The sequence below is a fragment of the Chenopodium quinoa genome, unplaced genomic scaffold (genome assembly GCF_001683475.1).
Source record: "Chenopodium quinoa cultivar QQ74 unplaced genomic scaffold, ASM168347v1, whole genome shotgun sequence".
Classification (NCBI taxonomy): Eukaryota; Viridiplantae; Streptophyta; class Magnoliopsida; order Caryophyllales; family Amaranthaceae; genus Chenopodium; species Chenopodium quinoa.
The window spans coordinates 2,296,205-2,320,259 of record NW_018744626.1 but is presented as its reverse complement, the minus strand read 5'-3'; the positions used below and the strand labels follow the sequence as shown (position 1 = coordinate 2,320,259).

General features: G+C 35.1%; 3 protein-coding genes across 3 annotated transcripts; 2 read left to right on the top strand and 1 right to left on the bottom strand.

Annotated features, from left to right (window-relative positions):
- Window positions 1-409: 409 nt before the first annotated feature.
- On the top strand, window positions 410-10,890 carry LOC110700438 (protease Do-like 9). Its single transcript, XM_021877978.1, has 9 exons — window positions 410-1,244; window positions 5,901-6,100; window positions 6,199-6,379; window positions 6,553-6,744; window positions 8,025-8,257; window positions 9,674-9,775; window positions 9,864-9,914; window positions 10,015-10,119; window positions 10,335-10,890. Exons 1-9 carry the CDS (start codon window positions 704-706, stop codon window positions 10,431-10,433), a joined length of 1,704 nt encoding a protein of 567 aa, XP_021733670.1. The 5' UTR covers window positions 410-703; the 3' UTR covers window positions 10,434-10,890.
- Window positions 10,891-15,147: 4,257 nt separating this feature from the next.
- Window positions 15,148-17,074, bottom strand: LOC110700882. The gene is made up of 3 exons (XM_021878465.1): window positions 16,798-17,074; window positions 15,388-16,735; window positions 15,148-15,274 (listed from the first exon to the last, which is right to left on the bottom strand). The coding sequence occupies exons 1-3, from the start codon at window positions 17,072-17,074 to the stop codon at window positions 15,148-15,150; spliced, it is 1,752 nt and encodes a 583-aa protein (XP_021734157.1).
- Window positions 17,075-18,885: 1,811 nt separating this feature from the next.
- LOC110700881 (putative F-box protein At4g17780) lies at window positions 18,886-20,559 on the top strand. The gene has a single exon (XM_021878464.1). The coding sequence runs from the start codon at window positions 18,886-18,888 to the stop codon at window positions 20,032-20,034; it is 1,149 nt and encodes a 382-aa protein (XP_021734156.1). The 3' UTR covers window positions 20,035-20,559.
- Window positions 20,560-24,055: the final 3,496 nt, after the last annotated feature.

The window sequence follows — 24,055 nt, the reverse complement described above, 5'->3', positions numbered from 1 at the left end:
ATTTAACCTTCCTTTTAATATTTATAACATTTACTATTAATCTATTATCGAGATTTTAGATATTATTTCGTTTCATTAATGACAGTTATGACACATATTCAGTAGCTAGATAAATTTATATTGATATAATATTATATATATATATTTTTTTTTATTTAAAAATCGCATTCATTAAATGTTTAGATTTCCAATCTATATATAGTATGATATTTATGAGTCGAGTATTAATCTAAGATTAATCAATAGATGAGATGGTAAGTCTTCTAATGCATATTTTTGTGGTTGTGATCTGAGTTCAAATGTCATGATAGATATTTTATTAAGTTGCCTACAAAATTTATTTATTACACCATACTCCGTAATTTTTTTTTAAACAATTTATTTATTATGATGGCAAAATTGTTATTTGTATTTTTAGATCCTTTCCCACTCGTATTTTAATTACGAGTACAATTAATTTAATAAACCATGGATGGCTCGGACTTTTCTAGGTTAAGTATAAAATAAATACTTTGGGGACACCTTTGAAGAACTTGGAAACGAGAATTGAAAATGAAAAATTAAAAATAATCACCACTCTTCCTTCTCTCTCTATTCACCGGCTAACCCTGTCGTAAAAACAAACTATAAAACCACCTTCCTCCCTCCCTCTTTTCTCCGCCATTAACAAACCTTCAAAAACCTCCATTTTTCCACCTTAATTATGGGCGACAACAATCGAAAGAGAAAGCGAAGTCGCAAACACCAATCCTCCGAAACCCTAGAAACTTCTCCTCCGGCAACCACCACTTCCGCCGCCTCTTTCGACCAATCCGACGTCGTTCTCTCCGCCGACCACTCCGACCAACCCACTTCATCTCGCCGCCGCCACCGCCGCGGAGGTCGTTCCCGGAAATCCCCAGATAGTTCCGATGAGCAGCAGCAACCTCGGCGGTCCGACGGAGCCGCCATTAATGGCGCGGCGGCGTGGGAGTTAGTTGCGAACGCGGTATCGGCTCGAGTTATGCCGGCAATGGATGCGGTTGTTAAGGTGTTTTGTGTTCATACTGAGCCGAATTTCTCGCTCCCATGGCAGAGAAAACGGCAGTATAGTTCGTCGAGTAGTGGGTTTGTGATTGGTGGAAGAAGGGTTTTGACGAATGCTCATTCTGTGGAACATTATACTCAGGTTAAGCTCAAGAAACGTGGTTCTGATACTAAGTACTTAGCTACTGTTCTTGCTATTGGTACTGAGTGTGATATAGGTATTCAATTTTGAACTTTCTATGTTGTTTGTTTAGTGAATTTGTTGAATTATTATTGTTGTTCTTGCAATGGTTTAGTGGGGTTTATTAGGTTTTCTAAATGTTGTATTATTAATAGTTGGCTCCTGAGAAAATTAAGATTGGGAGATGGTGTAAGAATGGTGTGTGTGATTATGAACGTAGTGAATTTTGTGTTTTGGGATGTTAGCTTGTTCATGATATTGGGAATGTGCCTTCGAATTTTATAATTGTGTTGCTGATTTCAATCAATTGCCAGCCTGCACTCTTACATGAGTTAGCCAATTACTTTTTTGGGGTAGTAATTGCAATTTTTTTTGCAAAAAAATGATCAAGTTGCACAATTGAATGAGCATTTATATTGGATACTTGTGGAGGACAGGAGGAGAAACATAGCTGATGAAGCAGGAATGTAGGTTGCAGAAGTTTAATTTAGAAAAAGCCACATTAGGTTGTAAAGAATGGTGTACTACAATGTACGGAGTATGGAATCATTGGTTTGATAATTATTAGTGGTGTTGATAATGATGTTCTTGGTTAAAGAGTGTACGGATTGAATATTTGATACCCTTGATCATAAGTTTTGGTGGTGTTAATGTGTTGGGGATTTTCTTTGTTTAATTCCATAAAAGGTTTGTTGTTAATGGTGTCTCTTTGCAGTTAATGTTTAATACTGAGATTTATTTGGAACTTAGCAAAGATTTCTTTTATATTTGATTGGTGAGGGTGATGATAACGTTTGAGGTTAAAAGCGAACGAGCTTGCAATATATCTTTGTCTTGTATTCGATAAAGTCTTGTGCTTTCTATTATTGAAGTAATGGGTCAAAGTTGGAAGATTTGTAAGGCTTTTTAATAAGCAAGTTGAACATTTAAAAGTTGGTGCTCCCTTTTTTATGTGCATAGGTGAATGATAGTTAAGCTTGTTTACTACTCCCTCTGTCCCTAATTGTTTGCTCCACTTTTCTTTTTAAGGTGTCCCCCCAAAAGATTGCCCCATACAACTTTTGACATGTTTTCCCACTTGCACTCTCTCTATCTCTCTCCTCGTTGATATTTGTGTCAACCCTTGTGCACCATTTTTTGCCCAAAGCCTTAATAAAGTGAAATTATGGTTTGGGGTAAACAATTGGGGACAGAGGGAGTAGAAGCTTGTAGAGGCACATTTGTTTTTGGACTCTGCATGTTGAGAACCCAAAATAAGTATTAAAGGGGCAATTACACTTTCTCGTTAACATTCCTATTTGGCATGGTGAATCCTAAACATCAAGCTCGTAAGCCATTGAGAAGTGCTTTTTTAGATCCTCTAAAGATTTAGTGTTGTCTTTCTTTGGGGAACCAAATATACATGTTTAAATTGCTTTCTTGACTGAGCTATATTTGGAATTTAGTTTGCTTGAATAAAAATGATTTTGGCAAGAACGCATTGGGCTTGTCTTGTTTAAATTTTTGTCAGGGTTCTCAGTGATCATAGTAATCCCAAATGCTCTTTTTATCCTCTGCTTTCCATTTTGGATGTCTAAAAATGATCAAACTGGAATCGATTTGTACATTACAATATCCAAATATTCCCAAATTATGAATTTCATTAATTACAGATAAAGCATTAGTCAATAGTCATATGAGAGTATATATGGTAACCGCAGAAGATTTTATCTTTTTTTTGCGTAGCTGTTTCTTTTGTCAATAGTATAATGCCCAAACAGAGTGAATAGGGAGAGTAGCTTAAATGTCACTTTAATCATTTTGTGTTGTTTCTGTTTCTTTTTTTTTTGCCTTTTTTGGGGGAGGCAGGGAGGGAGGGGGTACATGAGGCAGTTTCCTGTCCCATCATTTCTATTTATCCTCTATATTTTTCCATGTGGCTGATGCTTTTGCTTCTGGTAACAAGGATTTAATATGGATCTATAGCTTTTAATGTGCAACTTACTTCCTTTTACTATTACGTGTCTCCAAAAATCACTTCCTTTAATATTAGTATGAATATGTTGATTTGAGTTAGGCACCATGCATGGAATTAGTTTACTTCGGTTTAAGGTTTACTTTTATATGGATACAACAGACCTTGATTTGACCTTGTTTTGCTCTATTGTCATCTCAATTTCATGATGTTCTTGAGAATGTTTTCTGACCTAATCTTGACTGCTAGGCATAGTAATCTTACATTTAGAGCTTCGTAGTTAATATTTGGATCAATTATGAGTGGCTGTTAATGTTGTTATTGACCCAATGTTGCAGGTTACTGCATTAGGAATTATTAGGAGGCCAATATTCTTTAAGTAAATAGGTCACCTCTTCGCTGCTCAAGCAGAAAACTTCAAATGCACTTGTTCTTGTATTTTTAGGTGAATATAACGATTGTGTGAGTGATGGATGCATTCATTAACTAGAGGATCCAATTTTGATGTATTTTCAAAAAATGCTGACCTAAATTAATTTTTCCTTTTGGAGCTTTGTGGTAGAGCATTGAACTATACTTCTGGATGCTCATATCTGGATGTTGTTGCCGTGTTGGTGCTTTGTCGCCAGTTCAGTAATGAACCTGTAATTGATGCGTGAACTGTCCGGTGGATAGAGATATGAAAGGCTAACCTATTTAAACTTTGCCTCTTGGAGTTTGGAACTAAAATTGAGCTTCTGCGCAAACTATATGATTTGGATTAGATTTTTATTATTAGTTATAATTATCTTTCTTATTTCTTCTCTATTAGGATTTCCAGTCATTTTCTTGCTTGCTAGTTGCTACCATTGGATTTCACCCATTCTTCATATTACTTTAATGATCCATTTTGTTACTTCTTTTGTCCCCAAATAACTAACACAATCAAACTTTGCACACATGTCAATGCACTAGTTTGACCTTATTTTTATATATTTAAATATTTATGAAAATTATAAAAAAGTTATATTACGGAGTATGAAACTTTATATTAATACTTGTCTAACAATATTTGTGATGAAACATGTTATTTATTTATTATATTAGTAAAAAGTTATAGTCAAAGTTAATATATGAATGGTGAAAAAAAGTCCAACGACCAATGTCTTAGTTAGTCTGAGACGGAGAGAGTGTTAGGTAATGGAATCAGGATTAGTGATTAAAATTTGTCCTCATATTGGGTAGCCTTGTCTAGTGAACTTCTAAAATTGCATCTATAAATGAAATGATCTGACCCTGTTGTGAGAATGGATGTAGTAAAGCAGTGGTTTAAGTGCCTTAATGGGGTTAAAGACGCATCCAAAACAGTTTCAATTGTTGTTCATGTCTATCTGAGTATCTGTAGGAAATAGTTTTCTGTAACGTAGTGTTATTTTGCCTCCCACTGAGGTTATGTTTCTAAGAAAACAAGCAGATTAAGCCCTTGTATAATATTTATATTCCTTGGAGAACTGGTATAGTTGGACCTTTTTTGTTGTACGTCTTGAATGCTTTCCTTAACAAGGCTTACCCCTTTAAAATCACGTCAATTCCTCTCCTATCTACCTCACCTAATTTTCTAAGAAATTAGTTTCCTCATTTTTGCAATCCACATGCCCTTGTACTTGATCCTGCATCCTACTAGTCACAAGTATATCTTTCATTATACTGGGTTGAACTTGAACCTCAACTACTCAAGTGTCACAAGGAAAGCACCCAAGAGCAGGAGTAGGAGGTGAACTAGATCTTTTCACCATATTAATATATTGTAGTTCTTGCTAGACTGAAGTTCCTGCATTCAGTTTCATCCTTGCTGGAACATCGCTTCGTAGCTGCCAGGCATTTATACGTGCTTTAATAGGAACCTCTGAACTTGAAAATGGTCTAGGAAGGTAAGACATTGTGAAGCTCCTACAAGTATACTGCAAATTTTCTCACTGAAAAAGTCCTCCACTATGACATCATACCAAAGAATGATTAAGGGTAGGTTCAATAACAAGCATAGACATCAAATTAGCTGTTTATATTGTTTCCTCTTCCGAATCATTAAGAAGTTTAGAGAAGAACAAATCCTGTTGCACAACACCACCTTATCTAATAGTGCTTCTTTAAGGGAGGCCATTGGTGAAGAGTTAGGAATTGAGCTTTCAAGTTAAGGGTCTTTGTTGTACCAATCATCGAAATTCATAAGCTTCCTATAACTGAGCTGCTTTCTTAATGGAGAATGTCTGAAGCCATTCCATTTCTGAATTTTGATAGCTTATTTTATAAGGTCTTCTGTTTCAAGTGACAGGCCTCGCTTGCCATGCTTATTTAGGCCCATGAAAGCTCTTATGACTGTCATTGTTGGGCTGTTAGCCTTCCCCCCCTTCTCTTTCTCTCCAAAAAAAAAAAACTTTTTAATACTAGGTATTGCAGTTGATGATGCCAATGACAAGTGGAAAAATGCTCTTTATGTAGGTGTTGGAACTTGGAGCTGGACAAATGGATAGAAATTTACCTCGGAAACCTTATTCTCTGTTCCAACAATCTTATCAACTATATTCTTTGTATCCATTAATGCGTTACAATTTGGAATTATTGATGTTTGTTGGTGGTTTATTTGGCTTTACCCTCTGCATCTATTAGAGCTCTGATGTGGTTTTTAATTATGCGAGTGTGTATACTTAGTTTGATTTGAGAGTTTCTGATGGACAATTAACACACATGTTGGTTTTGCAGCTTTGCTTACAGTCAGCGATGATGAGTTCTGGGAAGGGGTTTCACCTGTGGAGTTCGGAAAGTTACCTGCTCTTCAAGATGCTGTGACTGTTGTAGGATATCCAATAGGAGGGGATACAATCTCTGTTACCAGTGGAGTTGTCTCTCGCATTGAGATCTTGTCTTATGTTCATGGGTCCACTGAATTGTTGGGGTTGCAGGTATGTATACGCACGCAATTCTTGCTTTTTTTTTTATTTATTTTTTTTGCTTCTTTGCGCTCGTATAATTAATTTTTTCAGCATTGATGTTGTTGTAGATTGATGCTGCCATAAACTCTGGAAATTCTGGTGGTCCAGCCTTTAATGACAAAGGCAGTTGTGTGGGCATTGCATTTCAGTCCCTGAAACATGACGATGCAGAGAATATTGGTTATGTTATACCTACACCTGTCATCACACACTTTATTCAGGATTATGAGAAGAATGGGGCTTATACAGGTAGGTTGGGCAATTGTGGCTTTTTTTTTTTATTTTTATTTTTTACTTTTTTATGGAGCATGGGTTGTGTCTTTTTTTGTCGCAGAGTTGCAGATGCACCTTCTAATTGTTGGAATATTATACTTCTCACTTTCTGATATATCTATCACTCATGATCACTATTCCCCGTTTAGGGTTTCCGATTCTTGGTGTCGAGTGGCAGAAGATGGAGAATCCAGACCTACGCCTTGCAATGGGAATGAAATCTGATCAGAAAGGTGTACGTGTTCGTCGTGTTGACCCTACTGCTCCTGAGTCCAAAGTATTGAAGCCATCGGATGTTATACTCAGCTTTGATGGGGTTGATATTGCAAATGATGGAACAGGTAATGACTCTAACTCCTTCCCCTTGGGAACATTATATAATCAATACATTTATATGTCTGTGCTATAATGGAAAGGTTCCTTAGCTAGCTTCGGAAAGTAAATTACCTCAGCTAATGGCTATCTTAGAATTTCTCACGCTGTAATATCTTGTTTGGTTTAGATGCTCACCTATCTACTTGGACTTGTTCACAATTAATGAGCATTTAGTTATTGAGGTGTTGAACTTGGCTTTCTCCGAAAGTTAAATAATTTTTCTGTGATATGACATGTCTGAATGTCCATATCCCCGGCAGTCAAATTTCCATCCTGACTGTATGTAAAACAAGAGTTTGTATATTGTGGATGCTGCAACTGTATTTTATTATACCTTGATTTCTAAAATTTGCAGGTTTAATAAATTTTGGCAATGCTCTGATTTTTGTTAGATTGGAATCAAGTGACTCTAAATAATATACTATTTATTTCTCTGGAATTAGTTGAACTGTTGAACTTTCAATAACCCTGCTATTTTGTTTATAAACTCATTGAGATCAGGTATTTTACAGTCTTTGTTACATGTTGGGTCAATCTTCGATAGCAATATGTAAAGTATGAATGTCATTGTGGTCTCCTTTTGTTTTTTTCTTTTTTTTTTGAGGAAAGATTTTACTTTGGTTGCAATGTATGACCTCTTTTATGTTGAGTAATTAAAGAGATTTTTAAAGACAAGGGAAGTAAGGAATCCATTGTCTTTCCCTTTTTCTTGAAGTTCTTGGTCCTAAATAATTGTTTTTTTGTGTGTAATATTTTATTTTTCTTCTGCCCACCCCCTTTTAGCATTTGAGTTGCTGATCAGTTACTGTCTGATTAAAATTTAATGTGTTCTTACTCTGTCTCTTTAAAAAGATTTTTGGTCTTAAATTGATTCTAGTCTGTAGCTGGCTCAACTGGGAAATGGAGTTTGGTTAATTGCTACTTATGTTATCATTGCTGATTTGAGGAAGGTCCCTTGATAGGCTTTGATTACTCTACATTGTTTTGTGGTCAGAGGATGCAAAGTAGGATATTGGTCAACATTGAATTATGCGTTTCTAGTGCACTATACTGCCTTTTCTGCTCTGTGCTGCTACATATCAACTGAAATTATAGATTGATTGAACCTTTTCTGCTCTGTGCTGTTACATATCAACTGAAATTATAGATTGATTGAACCAAATTTTACTTTTGCTGATAATGTCTAATGTGGCCCATGCAAGTGTGAAAAATATCAACATTAAACTAACTTTTATTATTTTGATAGTTCCTTTCAGGCATGGAGAGCGTATGGGTTTCAGTTATCTTATATCCCAGAAATATACTGGAGATAAGGCTGAAATCAAGGTACTGCGTGATTCGGCAGTGCACACATTCAACATTAAACTTGGTACTCACAGAAGGCTCATTCCTGCACATAGCAAGGGTAGACCTCCTTCGTATTATATAGTTGCAGGATTTGTATTTACGGCTGTTTCAGTTCCATATCTCCGTTCTGAGGTTTGACTTTGAACTTCCTTCTACCTCCCCTGCTCCCCATCAATATAATGCCTCTATATCTTTCTGGTTACAGAAGTAATATTTACTTTGTTTGATGTATCTTTCTGGTTATTTGAAGAATAAGCTTTCCTCAACTGTGAAAAGATCTAAGAATTTCACCCAAATAAATGGTTCATTGCTATAGTAGGATTTGTCAGGCACCTCATATTTCTCTTTCTCCGTAATGTGTGTGTGTGTGTGGGGGGGGGGGGGGGGGAAGGGTGTTGTGCGTTACTTTTGTGTTTTCGTGGCAATACTTATTGAATCTTCCATGAGTGATTTGGTTGGAAAGCAATGAATAGGCTCTCAGTTCTTTTTGGACTCGAGATGGATATGTGGTTCTTGGCATTTTATCTTTAATTTCCTCCATAATTAAATCTTATCTTAAAGAATGGTAAATGGTGTTTAGTGATTTCTAAAGCTTTTATAGTGATGGAATTTAATTTAAAGTCTTATCCCTCTACCCCATTGCTTTTCAAGATCTCTCTGTAAATTAAGAGGTTTATTTCTCATAAACATACGAAGCAGGTTCAAGTTTAGAGGTTGCTTCTCATTTTACGTGAAAAAGTCTCAGCTGTGTGATTATATGAAGGGCCTGAATTTGTCATTGCTTGATTTTATTGTTCAATGAAAATGTTTATATGATTGCTTGTAAAGTTTGTAATCTCTCATTTATTGTGCTCCTTGAACTACTTATATATGAAGTAATATCTTCGCTAGTATTTATGCTTATTTTATCCTTGCCCATTTCGATACTTGTACTATGACTGCTATCCATATTTTAATGGTCTTTTTTGCTTCTGGATTGTGTTGGTCCATCTCATTCGACTTGCAGAACTCCTTACATATGATGTGTGATATATGTGAAGCCTGGGGTGTTGCTATGACATTATGTCATGTACCGACATGGCTAGGTATTAAACAGTAACTAATGGCAGAAAATTGCAGATTAAAGAAGGAATAATAAAAGCTAAATGTGAAATATTATAATTGATGAGATGAAATGACACACACTAACACACTAAACAAACTACTCGTAAGATAGATTATCAAGCTTTCGAGAGGCTTGATTCTCTCCCAATCGGTAACTTTAGGTTACCACTCTCCAAGTGACTTGAGGTCACAACTCTCAACAAGTTTCATCCAATTTTTGCCTACCCATTTCCTTTCCTTCCCTCTCTATTTATACTAAGGACTATTAACCTGGTGAGCTAATATTAGTAGAATACCTATACTACCCTTCCTTAGGTTGATCTATTACACATTAGACTATGATAAACTTGCTACATGTTTTAGTCTACCCCTCCATATATATATTATTGAATTGCTTTAAACTGAGCTGTTTTCTGTATTTAATTTTCTTTTATATTATGACAGTATGGAAAAGAGTACGAGTATGAGGCCCCAGTCAAGCTTCTGGACAAGCTTTTGCATTCAATGCCACAATCAAAAGACGAAGAGCTTGTTGTTGTATCTCAGGTATTTTCAGTCCTCTGAGGTATAAAAAACTTTGAGATCAAAGTTGAAGCATGTGTAGACCTTGCTTATTATTTTTCTTTGCTATTAGGTTCTTGTGGCTGACATTAATATTGGGTATGAAGAAATCGTAAACACTCAGGTATATATTTTAGCTGTTCTGTTGGAGATTTTTGTTTCTAGAGAGGTCTATAGCTGTTCGTGTGATTTATTTCTGACTTTCTGTTGCTTTTTGCTGTCAGGTCCTTGCCTTTAATGGTAATCCTGTGAGAAACTTGAAGAGCTTGGCAAGTATGGCAGAGTCCTGCAAGGAAGAATTTATGAAGTTCGATTTGGATTATGACCAGGTCTCTTTCTCTGGTTCTCTTTAATCTGTCTTCTTGGTCCATTTAATAACATACACCTGGGTGTACCTCAAAGGGTGCACACACTGGCACGGGAGCACCATTCTGGGTACTCTCGGGCCTATTATATATGTAGCACATGCAGCTGTTTACATTCCACCTCTTCATGACAACAACGTTCAAAGTGGCTCATTTGCTATCTTTTTCTCTGTCTGCAGATAGTTGTTCTTCGGACAGAAACAGCAAAAGCTGCTACTGTAGATATTCTTACAACACATTGTATACCTTCGGCAATATCTGATGATCTTAAAACCTAAGCCGAAGAAATACTCTTTTAGTTACCAGATGATGCTTCGCGATAATAGGCATCAAAGGGAAAGCTGCAGCGCTGGACCGCTGGTTGAGTGCATGTACTATCAATGGGAAAAAAGGTATGAACTCATCACGAGGCAGATCTTGTTGCACTCCTGCCTGAATTCCCGCCATTTTGAATATTATTAGGTCCTCATTTTTTTCGGAATTGTATTCTTTATATGGAGAAATTTTTTTATTTTTATTTAATTTTTTGGAGAGACCGATATAAGTTGGACCTTGAAAGAAATAGAGATAGATAGTCACAGTTATTAGTTACAGGTGCGCAGGCGGCAGGCCAACTTGTATGCTTAAGCATGACTCGACTAGTCAATATGCTTTGTAATTGCTAGACTGTAACCTTATAAGACGCCATGTTTTTGAATTCAGGTTTATACAATATATTATGTGTTCCTGTGTTTTGCTTGGGATTTACAATCATCCTCATCATTAACTATGAAATTAGGAAAAACTAAAAGTGATTTGTTACAATGGACAATGCTTAGGAGATTATTCAAAAAAAAATTCCAGCCCGATTTGCATAAAAAATTGGTTTCCAATTTATTATTTTATTTTATTTTATTTATTTATCTTTGCCAATTGCCATTTAGTTTAGAAAACAGTGTGTGACTTAAGAACCTAAGTTTCTACAGGGTGACAAATTAAGTAAATCTTTTGAGGAATTAATATTTGATTTTATTTTGCTAGGCAATTTTTTTTAATTCTATTTATTTTGGGTATTTATTCCAGTAATATTACGAATATGTGATTTACTGCCCTTCTTACCTCCATAAACTTGCAAATTATTTACATATAACTAGAATCTGTTATTATCAAAAAAAAAAAAAACACTGTTATCCCGAGAAATAATAATTTTCAGCCGATTTTTTTTAAAAGTTTGTCATTAATTACCATCATATCTATAACTTTGCTCTACTGTGTAAGAATCCTAATTCAACCATGATTAGGATTCTAACAACTACGAAGTATATGGATAAATAAATTACTAATCTAACATAAAACTACTCTTAATTAATCTATTTTTTTGTTAAAATAAAACTTCATAGAGATTAGCCAAGCATAGTCTTTACGTTGTTTTTGTTAGCTTTGATTGAATTTGAATACAATGGCGGAATCAAGCAGTAGCAAGAAGACAACTTTGGACGATAAATTGCCATATTTACCGCCGGAATTATGGACGGAGATCATAGCCAGGATGCCGGTAAAATCCGTAATGAGATTTAGGTGTGTTTGTAAAACATGGTGTTCTTCAATTGATTCCTCTGTTTTCATGTTTATGCATTTCAAAAGTTACAACAACAATCGCAATCAAACTTATTTGTTAGCCTCGGAGTCGGATGAATCTACCATTCATTGTATACATTCAGAAAAATTGATGTATTCTATAAAACTACTGGGTACTGCACTGTAATAGGAAGTTGTGATGGATTGATTTTGATGAAATGGTTTGGAGATATAGTATTGCATAATCCTTTTTATTCGAAAATCGTTGGTGATTCCCCCTTGTCCTTTAATTTCCAAGGGATGTTATGACATATGTTATTGGCTTGGTCTCGCTCCGTCTAGTAATGATTATAAGCTGGTTGCCCACGGGTATGATGAGCATCACGAGTTTGCGATTGCGGTTTATTCATTAAATGATCATATATGGAGGGTTAAAGATAGGTTGGATTCCCTCATTCGAGGGCTTCGGAGTTACAATGAAGTATGTGTACATGATTTATATTTTAAAGGAACTATGTGTTGGTTAGGATATGATGACAAATCTGGACCTGGTTCTGGTACTATGTATTATTATAATTATTACACTCATCTTGTATCGTTTGATTTTGATTCCGAGGAATTCGACTTTGTGGATTTGCCTGAAGCTGCAGTAAAAAGTTCCCGTAAACACAGTTTTGTCTTAGGTGAGTCAATTGCAGTTTTCAGTATGACTTATGAGCGTATCTGCATATGGGTTCTGGTGAAAGATGGTATACTGGAGATTCAAATTTATATGCTTATGAGTTTCTTGATACCAGTACTTTTACCAACATTTTCAATGTTGAGAAAAATACATTTTTGATACTAAGTTATGCTGGATTGTATTCTTATGATATTATAAGTCATAAGATGCAATATTTTTATCATTATAGTGATGGCTATAAATCTTTTGAGCCTTATGTGGAGAGTTTAGTATTGCACAAACGAAACCAAGGGAAGATTTTGAATTTTGACATCTATCATTACCGCAAAGATCCCGAAAAAGATCGACGGATTCAGACGATTTACAAGCATAAGCATAATCTCTCAGATAGTTGTTATTATTATCTCCTTGTGCTAGATTCTCTCTTTCAGATTTCCACCTTTCATCTAGTTCGTTTTTTTTTAACAAGACTGTTGTAAGGATTAAAAAGTAGTTGACGATTTCTGGTTTCAACTAATTACATTCAAAAGCTTTTACGTTTATATAAATGTTTAGTTGTTTTGGTATCTTTGTTTTGGTTAGCTACGGCTTACAATGTTGACTTAGCAAACTGAATTATAAAATATTGTCTTTGATCTTTTCTTTATATTTGTAGTTATTATTATTTCGTATTATTTTAATTTTTTTTTTGGTGTTTTACACAGTTCACCCTTTATGTTAATTCAAATTTAGGGCTCAGTTTTAAGTGGTATGTTCCAATCCCCTTCAATTGTTGTTGAAGGGACCCTATCAAATGCAGCCCCAATTACCAGTTATCAATACACTAATAACCAATTAGTTCTCATTATAATCTATGATTAGATTTCTTTATGTTATCAGGTGTTAAAGGAATTTCCTATTGAATTGCATGCTATGAGCCTATGATGCTATTAATACCAATCTAATGTTAAAACGAAATAAGGGACTTAACTTTTATCCATAGACCATGATGCCAAGAAACAGGGTGATCTTAAACATTTTAGGGCCCTATTCTAACCTTTGAAAACGTCCCTACTCCCTAATCTAAAATACTTAGTAAATTTTTTTACTTCGTTCGTTTTTTTAGTTGCTACACTTTTTATTTTTAATGGTCGATCTCAATAATTTTTAAGGGGAGAGAGAAAGTGAGAAAAATAAAAGGGATCCATATGAGTAAAAGAGATAGAAAGTAAGAAATGTCAAAAATGAAAAGTGATGATGCAACTAAATAAGAATTTCTAAAATAAGAAAGTGTAGCAACTAAAAAGAAACTGAGTAAGTACTAGAAATTATTTGTGCAAAATTCATAATTCAATAAACTTACGTAAACCTAATTCAACCATGATTAGGATTCTAACAAATATACGTATATAATTTACTAATTTAAAAATAAAAAAGCTCTTTATAGATTAGCCACATAGAATAGTATCTCAACCTCAATTTGTGACGTTTAATGCTTCAATCGAGTACAATGGTAGAACCAAGCAGTAGCAAGAAGACAACTTACGACGATAAATTGCCGTATTTACCGCCAGAATTATGCACAGAGATCATAGCCAGGTTACCGGCGAAATCCCTAATGAAATTCAGGTGTGTTTGTAAAACATGGTGTTCTTTAATTGATTCCTCTGATTTCATTCTTATGCATCTCAAAACTTACAACAATCATCGCAATAAATCTTACTTGTTAGCCTCAAAGTGTAGTGAAACCACCCTTCATAGTATTGACACATTCAAGAAAATTGATGTATTTTTCGAAACTCCCGAGAATTGCATTGTATTAAGAAGTTGTTATGGATTGTATTTAATTGATCGATATACCTATTGTTTAAGTACAAACATTATATTGCATAATCCTTGTATTCGAAAATCGTTGGTGATTCCCCCTTGTCCTTTTAATGAAATTGGACGAGATCGTTGCGTAGGTTATTGGCTTGGTTTCGTTCCGTCTAGTAATGATTATAAGCTGGTTGCCTTCGGGTATGATACGTTTGGGAGGTTTTCGATTGCGGTTTATTCATTAAATGATCATGTTTGGAGGGTTAAAGATAGGTTGGATGTCCACATTTGAGGGTTTTTAAGTTACAATGAAGTATACGGGCATGTTGTACATTTAAAAGGCGCTATGTATTGGTTAGGATTTGATGAGGACAAATCTGGACCACCTGGTACTGTGTGTGAATTACAGACTCTTCTTGTATCGTTTGATTTTGATTCCGAGGAATTCGTCTTTCTTGAAAGTAGTACTTTTACTAAGATTTTCAATGTTGGGAAAAATACATTTTTTGTACAGAATAATGGTGGATTGTATTCTTATAATTTTACAAGTCATGAAATGCAATGTTTGAATCATTATACTGGTCATAAATCTTTTGAGACTTATGCGGAGAGCTTAGTATTGCATAAGCGAAATCAAGGGGAGATTGTGACAACCTGCCCGGGAGACTGATGAATTTCAGACGATTTAAAGGCATATATAGCATAATTCTCTAGTATACATCTTTTTTTGCCTTGTGCTAGATATATTACTTGTTCACGATTTCTGGTTGTACATTACTTACATAGTTACATTTCAAAAGCTTTTACATTTAGTAATTTTCGTTTTTGTTTTGGTTAGCCACGACTTATAATGCTAACTTAGTGCAAATCAAATCATAAACATTATCCTTAATTCTCTTTATAGTTTATAGGAAGATGTTCTTTTTTTTTGACAAGCAACAAAAGAGGAAATAATATTAGATGGCTGCCTTATCGTCAAGTACAGCAGGCCAAATCTCAGAGGAGCAGTCCTCCATCAGCACACTAAGTTCATTGTGGTCCATAGAGGACTTAGCTATGAGGTGTGCTACTTTGTTACAATATCTAGGACAGAAATTAAAGCTACAGAAATCAAACAATCTAGTTAAAGTGGTGTGAGGTGGGGGGCTTCCAACTTTCTGTAGCACTAATGGATTGTGGTTCAGTGGGGCTCTCACGCATAGAGGCAGCCCTCAAATTCTCCAAGCAGAGCTAGAGTTTTCATACAGGCAGCTGGCAGATCAATCTTTTTCTTCTCGAAAACCCATAAGTTTCTTAACTCCCAGATTTTCCATACAAACAACATTATGATTTCCCAGCTGCGAGGCAATTTGCATTTCTCAATTGTGTCAAGGCACCAGTCATAGAGAGTTAAGAACCGAGGCATACAGGTGTCAATTCTGGCAGGGGATATACGCCACAAAATTTTGCTTTCAGCACAATCAAGGAAAAGGTGAAGGGTTGTTTCAGATACTTCACCACAACGGGGGCAGACTCTGTCCACGTTTACTCCACGAGCAGACAGAACATTAAACTCACCATTCTTCGTATGCTTCCATTGCAGAACATCTTCCTGCTCGTGATTTGGGATTCTGATCTTTGTGATAGCTGCAACTTCTATTTCAGATAGAGCATTTCTGAGTTCCTGAACTCTCCAATTACGGTGAATAGGGTCAATCCAGCCATCAACAGTGGCATTGCGCAACTCAGGTTGAGGTGGGGGGCAAGAAATTCTGTTTCCAGGGAGCTTAGGGATCCATTTGTCGCCCCAAAGACGGACGCTTTTCCCATTTCCAATGAGCCAACTCGAACCTTCTACAACCAAGTCTCTAGCGGAGATGATAGAACGCCATGTGTAGCTCGCATTTGGGGGAACTTTTGCATCCCAAATTGTAGAGCGTTGAAAGTATTTACCCTTGAGAATTCTTCCAGCCAGAGAGTTCGGGTTAGTAGCAATTCTCCAGAACTGTCTGGCTAAGAGAGCACAATTGAAAGCTCTGAGATCTCTGAACCCAATTCCACCCTCCCTCTTCGATTTACATAGTTTCTCCCAAGAAATAAGTGCCAGCTTGCGTTCACTACCCTTCTGACCCCACCAAAAATTCCTGCATAAGGAAGTGATATTACCGATGACTGATTCCGGGAGCTTGAAACATTGCATTGCGTAGGTAGGTATAGCTTGAGCGACAGATTTTAGTGGCACTTCCCTTCCGGCTCTAGATAGGAATCTCTCCTTCCACCCTTTTACCTTCTTCCAAACTCGGTCTTGAATAGTCTGAAAAACGATTTTCTTGGACCTACCTATATAAGTAGGGAGACCAAGGTACTTATCATGTCCTTCAACCCTCGTAAAGTTCAACTTCGACTGAAGAATTTCTTGCGAATTAGCACTAACATTACGACTGAAAGACACCTCCGATTTTTCAAGATTTAATTTTTGACCCGAGGCAAGCTCATAAGTGGAAAGGATATCAAGAATCGCCTCTACATCGGCCTCACTTGCTCTTGTGAATAAGAGGCTATCATCTGCAAAAAATTTAAAGGTGATATAGAAGGCACATATCTTCCCAATTTCACCCCGTGAATACATTTCCGACTCTCAGCATTGCGAAGAAGGGCGGAGAATCCCTCTGCACAAATTAGGAACAAGAAAGGGGAAATTGGATCCCCTTGGCGAAGACCTCTAGTAGGAACAAATCTGTCTGAGGGGAAACCATTGACCAGCAAAGAGTATGACACCGAAGATAAACAGCGCATTATGAGAGCCACAAAATTCACATCAAAACCAAGTTTCAGCATCATACTCTCAATAAAATTCCACTCCACCCTATCGTACGCTTTGCTCATGTCTAGCTTCAACGCCATATACCCCTTTACTCCTTTTTTCTTTTTCTCAAATAATGGAACATTTCATAAGCCACAAGAACATTATCTGTGATCAGCCTACCAGGAACAAAGGCACTCTGCGACTCACTAATCACATCCGGAAGAACAATCTTAAGTCTATTCGAGATTACTTTAGACACTAATTTATAGAGAACGTTGCAAAGACTAATAGGTCTGTAATCTTTAGTAGACTTACATTGCTTTATTTTCAGAATAAGCACAATGTTGGTGTGATTTATCTGATCGATCGGGCCACCATTGTTGAGAATATTCAGAATATATTCAACCACATCATCTCCAACCACATTCCAAAACTTTTTATAGAAGAGAGCAGGCATCCCGTCAGGGCCGGGAGCCTTTGTAGGGTGCATTTGCTTAAGAGCTTTGACGATCTCCTCTCTGGTATAAGGCTTTGTGAGCTCTTCATTCATCTCAATTGTGACTCGACAATCTACTGCATCAAGCACCTCCTGCACTTCATTATCGCCATAAGATGAAAAAAGGTTTTTAAAGTACTCCACAAAGATAGCTTCCACCTCCACCTCTGCATTTCTCCAATTTCCCCCTTCATCGAGGATACCTTTTATAGTATTCCTCTGTCTGCGCTGCTCAGCCTTTTTGTGAAAGAAAGCCGTGTTTTTGTCACCCTCCCTTAACCAATCCTGACGACTTCGTTGAGCCCAATAGGCTTCTTCACGCTTTTCGAGTTCATCGATCTCATTGTCAATAGCGCGAATTTTGTCCAGATTTTCTTTCGTGGGATCTTTAAGCATGGCTTGTTTCATCTTCTCCCTTCTCAAGCTTATTTCCTTGGCAAAATCCCTGGGTCGCTTACTACTCCACTGTTTCAGGTTGTTGGAGCATCTTTCAATTTTTTCTTTTGCATCAAACCCCTCCATTATGCTCCACGAGTCAGCCACAATATTTCCACAATCATCATCCCTCAGCCACTCCTTTTCAAACTTGAACCCCCTGTACCTCTTTTTCTATAGGAAGATGTTCTTCATGGGACTATTTGTTAAGTAATTTTTTATTTTTTTTATATATTTGAGGCAAGTTTAGTTTTGAATAATTAGAAGGAAGATATTTATGTTTAGAATTATTCATGGTAAGATATGGTGTGGCCACTTCACATAATCACATACTTTGTGATATATATATATATATATATATATATATATATATATATATATATATATATATAAAAGCTTTTAATTTTCAAAAAAAAATAAAAATAAATAAATTGTGCACCAACTATATAAGTCTACTTAAATCTAACTTTTATACTCTGTACTTAATTATTTTATCAAAATAAAATAAAATAAAAAATCAAGAGCATAAAGAGTAAATTATAAGCTCTTTTTTTTAAAAAAAAAAAAAAAAAAAAAAAAAGAAGAAAAAGGAAAAAAAAAAAAAGAGCACTTGTCCAATTATCTTGGGTAATTTTGATATCTATGATCGAATTGAATCACATCATCAGCCGTAAACTTCTTAAAATTTTCTTTAAAAAAAAATTGTTAAAATTTATTTATTTATTTTTTTTTTGGAAAAAAGTCCCTCTTAAATTACTATAATAACCCCTAACCCAATTTTTTTTTTTTTAAAAAAACCCCTAACCCAACAAAACGTTTCTATATAATAATTGGTATTTTTGTGTCATAACCAACATTCAATCAAATCAAAGAATCTCGTATAAAATCAAATCAAAGAAACCCGAATTAATTTTTTCCATCCTTCCCATAAATCCCTCAATTAACCGCCTTCTTCAATTGAATCAAACAAATCCGTCAATGACGAATACTCGATCGAAAAGCAGGATGAAGAAGACGATAGATAATCCGTTCGATAAATTACCAAGTGAATTATTCACGAATATTTTTAGCAAACTCCCTGTACAAAACATCCTAAAAGCAAGATGTGTTTGCAAAGAATGGAACTCCATTATTACCCATCAAGATTTCACGTTACTTCGTCTTCAACTTCAACCTCGAAACCACTTCTTAAGCCGTCAAGTAGAGCAAGGAGCGTTACCCATTCATCGAACCGATTCCTTAACTCAAGATGATCAGCTCATTACACCACTAATCTTCCAAGATACTGTTGTTACCCGTGTTGCGAGCTATGTTCATGGAGTGTTACTAATGTACACTACTATTCCGAAACACGAAACCGACAACTCGGATATTATACTGTGGAATCCGTCTATCCGAAAGATGTTGGCAATCCCTTGTTTTATACCGGGAGGGTGGGATTATAGGGTCAAGTTTGGGTTCGGGTTCGATTTCGTGAGTAGTACTTACAAGGTAGTATCCTTATGTCCCGTGAGATTCTCGGAAAGAACAAAGGTTTTCAATCTACAGAATCGTTCTTGGTTAAACCCGAAACAGAGGATAGCTCCAAGGCCTATGATTCATTTTACAGTATTCTCAATGGCTATGAATTTTGACAACAATATTTATTGGCTTGGAAGTATTAATAGTAGCAACACAACAAAATTGACGCATTTTCTGTGTTTCGATCTTGATAAAGAGGCTTTTACTAGCATGAAATGTCCTGATATCGAGGTCGTGGCCGAGGAGCGGTATCTCAAGAGATGCTCGGCAGTTTTGGATAATTCTTTGGCAGTTTTGGACTACTATGATACACCTAACGGACGACATGGTATTGTATGGAAGGGAGTAAAGTCCGGTTCCAGTTCGGGTTTTTATTGGACTAAACAATTTAAATTGGATGTTACAAATAATGTTCCCCAAGGTTTTTCGCGTCATAAGGTTGAGATATGGTTTCGTAACTCACCTAAGGGATCGATTTCGAACAACGACCTCGAAAATCATGAGGATGAATTGAGGGCGCTCTCTGGTGTTAATTGGCTGAGGATAAAGTTTCTTGATAGGTATGTGGAAAGTTTAGTACTCTTGCTTGAAGGAAATGATATTTGAGTGATCAATCAAGTGATTACAAATTGGTATTTGAAAGGTTCAACTCTAAGCTACTTTTCGTTAATAATGCTGTTTTCTTCTCAATTAGGACTTCATTTAGGAGCTTATTAGTGCTTATATTCTTCGCTTTCAATTGATTTTTAGACATTATTTTTTTTTTCATCTTTTTGGTACTCGTAGAGTTGTGTAATTGTTGAAGATAGCACAAAATAAACAAGTGCTAAGTAGATGGGTCGCTTCCAATCAATGTATGGTTGAGTTGTTTGTAACATTTTTTTTTTTATCTCATGTTCCCTATTTTTTTCATGAATATTGATTGCATACTCTGTCTTTTCAATTATTTAATCGACTGAATCTGATTATATATTTTTTAGAAAAATATGCGAATATGTCATGTATTTGGAATGTAACTAAGTAAGTGTAGGGTGTAATTGGTGAATTGGTCGGGCATTAAATGTTAAGGCAATATAAAAGTTAGATGTGAACATATTAGGCAATGTGAAGCAAGGCGTCCGAAGTTCCGAACAGTTCTGAAGTATCTGAACTGAACATTTCCTTTGCTGTCTAAATGCTTAGGCAAAATGACGGATCAAATTGATTTTTGGCAATAAGTCTATTGTGCACCCTGGTCTATGGATAGCTGGACCACAGGCGATTGTTCAGATTTTATTACCAAATGTTCAAAAGTTTGGACGTGGTGCAGTGTTCGGATTTTTTGTACAAAATGTTTAAAATTTGCAATTGTTTAGATTTTTTTACGAAATGTTTAAAAGTATAGGCATACATTGAGATTGTCCAGATATTTTTACTAAATGTTCAAAATTTGCGAGGTTCAGATTTTTTTACTTAATGTTCAAATTTTGCAATTGTCCAGATTTTTTTACTAAATGTTCAAAAGTATAGGTGTGGTCAATGCGATTGTTCATATATTTTTACTAAATGTTCAAAATTTGCGATGTTCGGATTTTTTTTACTAAATGTTCAAAATTTGCAGTTGTTCATATCTTTTTACTGATTGTTCAAAAGTATAAGCATGGTACATTGCAATTGTTCAGATAGTTTCACCAAATGTTCAAAAATTTTGATGTTCAGATTTTTTTTTTAAAATGTTCAAAATTTGCAATTGTACAGATTTTGTTTACTAAATGTTCAAAAGTATCAGGTAATCGATCATAATAGATACGAATTTATCGATCGAATTCACTTCAATAAATTCAATTGATATTAGAACAATGATTTCATCTACAAATTCATCTAAAAATCAAAAAAATACAAACAAATTAATGAGAACAGTAAAAACAATCAGGTAATCGATTACGAATTGAAATCAATCAAATTAACTTTCACAAATTCAATTGATATTAAAACAATTATTTCATCCACAAATTCATCTCTAAATCAAAAAATAAATTTATATTGATCACAATGAGTTCATAATAACAAATCTGGATTGATATCTTTGGGAATTTAAAATTGTTCCATCATGTTAAATGCAGAAATTTAATGGAAAAAAAATCATAGAACAGAGGAGAGGGAAAATAATTTTTTTTTTTTAAAAAGAATGAAGTAAATTCAATAAAGAAATAAAAAGAGATTAGATAAAAAAAATAAAAAAAAAAGAGAGAGAGAGAGTGTGTGTGTGTGTGTGTTTCTGTAAGAAAAAGGAAACCAAATTTTGTAAAGATGGTGGAAAGAAGAAGAAGAGAATGAAGTTGTGTTTCATTTATATAGGGTTGTGTTTTAATAGGGGTTTAGCTATTTTAGATGGACTAGGGTCCATAAAAGAATTTGTAGATTTTTGGTAGAATTCGGGCCGATTTAATTGGGTGTTGGGCTGAGTTCAGAATAAGTCAAAGTTGGATTCAAGTTGAGTTGAATCCAAATTGGTTATGACCAGTGCTATATTTGGATAACAAATTAGAAGGGAAATGGAAGGGAGGGAAATAGGAGGAAGGGGAAGGAAGGGAAAGTGGAGGAAAATGATGAACTCCATTTTCCCTCCAAATTTCTCCAATTTTGAAGGGATGGTCTTTATTAATGGAGGAGGGAAAATAGATCACTCCCTCCCCCCTTCCCTTTCCTCCCCCAACATAATCCAAACAAGGAAGTTTGTCTCCCTTCCTTTCCCTTCCCTTCCTTTCCTTCCATTTTTTGTTATCCAAACATAGCCCAGATACAAAGTCGAGTTAACTTTGAGTTGTTTAAGCCAAGTTGGGTTAAATGGTTGTCGAGTTGTGTTGACATTAGGTGAATTTGAAGCATTGCTTAAACCCAAAAATTAGTAATAGAACAAACAGAAGTGTTGGTTCATGTTTTTTTTTTTTTTTTTTTTTGAAGCAAAGTGTTGGTTCAGGTTTATTACAAACAAAATCAATTATTTAGCAGCAAAAAAAACAAGAAATGTGGGAATGGAAAAAGTACTTAACAACAATTATTTTTTACATTTTTGATCGATTAAATAATTTTTGGCAAAGTTTTTATAGTTCGTATGTAATTATTTTATCAACTTCCCAATTTTTTTTTAAAATAAATAAAGAGCAAAAGAGTCACATTATAAGCTTGTAAAAAAATGCTTGTCAAATTATCTTGGGTAATTTTGGATATCTATGATCAAATCACAGAGCTAACTAGCTATAAAGTTTGGTACTTACTAAACTATTGACTTATGGCCTGTTCATATTTACTGAACTGAATTGATTGGAGCTGAATTGAATTGAACTGAATAATTTATGAGAGAAGGAAATTAGGAGCTGAACTAAACTGAACTGAACTAATAGGAGCTGAATTGAACTAAACTGAAATTAAACCGAAGTGAATAGGCCCTCAGTTGTAAATTGGGTACTCACCTTTCACTTGTTGCAGTTAAAGTACTAAACTTTATGCTCACGTTGTTTTTTGATAACTATTTTTTTCTTTAAGGCCCTGTTTGGTTTGATGTAAAAGGTTTTCATGGAAAATGAGTTTTCCATTTTTTTTCCTATTTTCCTTTGTTTGGTTTGTTAAGGGGTGGAAAACAATTTTTCCAAGGGTGGAAAATTCCATCCTTAATGATGAAAAACATTTTCCTTCCTAAAACAAGGGAAGCCACATTTTCCTCTCTCTTCCTTACCTCCTTTTTTTACTTCCCTCTCATTCATCCTTACATTTCCACTCTTACTTTTTATTTTTCTTGGACTTTTCTTGTATGCAACCAAACAAAGGAAAACTAATTTGCAATTGTGTTTTTTCTTGAAAATATGTTTTCCATGAAAACTAATTTTCCATTGAAAATGTTTTACATTAAACCAAACGGGGCCTAAAAGAAAAAAAAACCTTGAAGTCTGAGACATTCAAATCAAGTACTAGGCATAATTGCATATTGGAAAACAATATGAACCCTAATTCCATCAAACGATTCAAACTCTAATTATCAAATTAATCTTTAAATCCAAAATGCGAAGATATTAAATTTGGGGTTCCGAGAAAAGGGGAGGAATTCATCAAAATTAGGGTTCATAATTTACACTCAAATTCCAGAAAATTGCAATTAGGTGACCTTAAAAAAAGTATGAGAAATCATATCTTTGAAAAGAATACCGCGACAAAATGAAGCAAAGCAAATTCTTGAGCGCATTGCTAAACAGGTTCAATCCATTATGCGCAAACACAATTGGCTAATTTCTATTCTGAAATTGCTCTAAGTTTACACTTGTCTCCGGCGAAACCATTGGAGGCCTCCATAAAAATCTCAACGATAACCGTGATGAATAGACTGCTACTCCTCCCTAGAATCGGTATTACGCTCAACTAAACTCCATTGCCAAATCATTTTGTAAAACTCAATTTTCACCTTTATTATTTTCTCACTCTAAATCTTCTAAGGTCCAAAGCAGTCTAGTGCTTGACTAGGGTTTCCTTTTCGTAAGGCTTTTCTCAATTTCAATCGAGTTTCGTTTCTCTTTTTCGTTTAATTGTGTTTTCTGTTCGTTGATTATGGCAACTCAAGACAATAATCTTTCGTTGATTGGCCTGAATAATGATG

What these genes read in the sequence shown, in the direction of transcription:
- LOC110700882 (XM_021878465.1), bottom strand. Translation starts at nt 17,074, where the DNA reads ATGGCGTTGAAGCTAGACATGAGCAAAGCGTACGATAGGGTGGAGTGG. An exon ending in CAATGCTGAGAGTCGGAAAT is followed by an intron (nt 16,736 to 16,797) that starts GTATTCACGGGG and finishes AATTTTTTGCAG; the next exon opens with ATGATAGCCTCTTATTCACA. An exon ending in TTTGAGGGCTGCCTCTATGC is followed by an intron (nt 15,275 to 15,387) that starts GTGAGAGCCCCA and finishes TTTCTGTCCTAG; the next exon opens with ATATTGTAACAAAGTAGCAC.
- LOC110700881 (XM_021878464.1), top strand. Translation starts at nt 18,886, where the DNA reads ATGACGAATACTCGATCGAAAAGCAGGATGAAGAAGACGATAGATAAT.
- LOC110700438 (XM_021877978.1), top strand. Translation starts at nt 704, where the DNA reads ATGGGCGACAACAATCGAAAGAGAAAGCGAAGTCGCAAACACCAATCC. An exon ending in GAAGAATGGGGCTTATACAG is followed by an intron (nt 6,380 to 6,552) that starts GTAGGTTGGGCA and finishes TTCCCCGTTTAG; the next exon opens with GGTTTCCGATTCTTGGTGTC. An exon ending in AGCTTGTTGTTGTATCTCAG is followed by an intron (nt 9,776 to 9,863) that starts GTATTTTCAGTC and finishes CTTTGCTATTAG; the next exon opens with GTTCTTGTGGCTGACATTAA.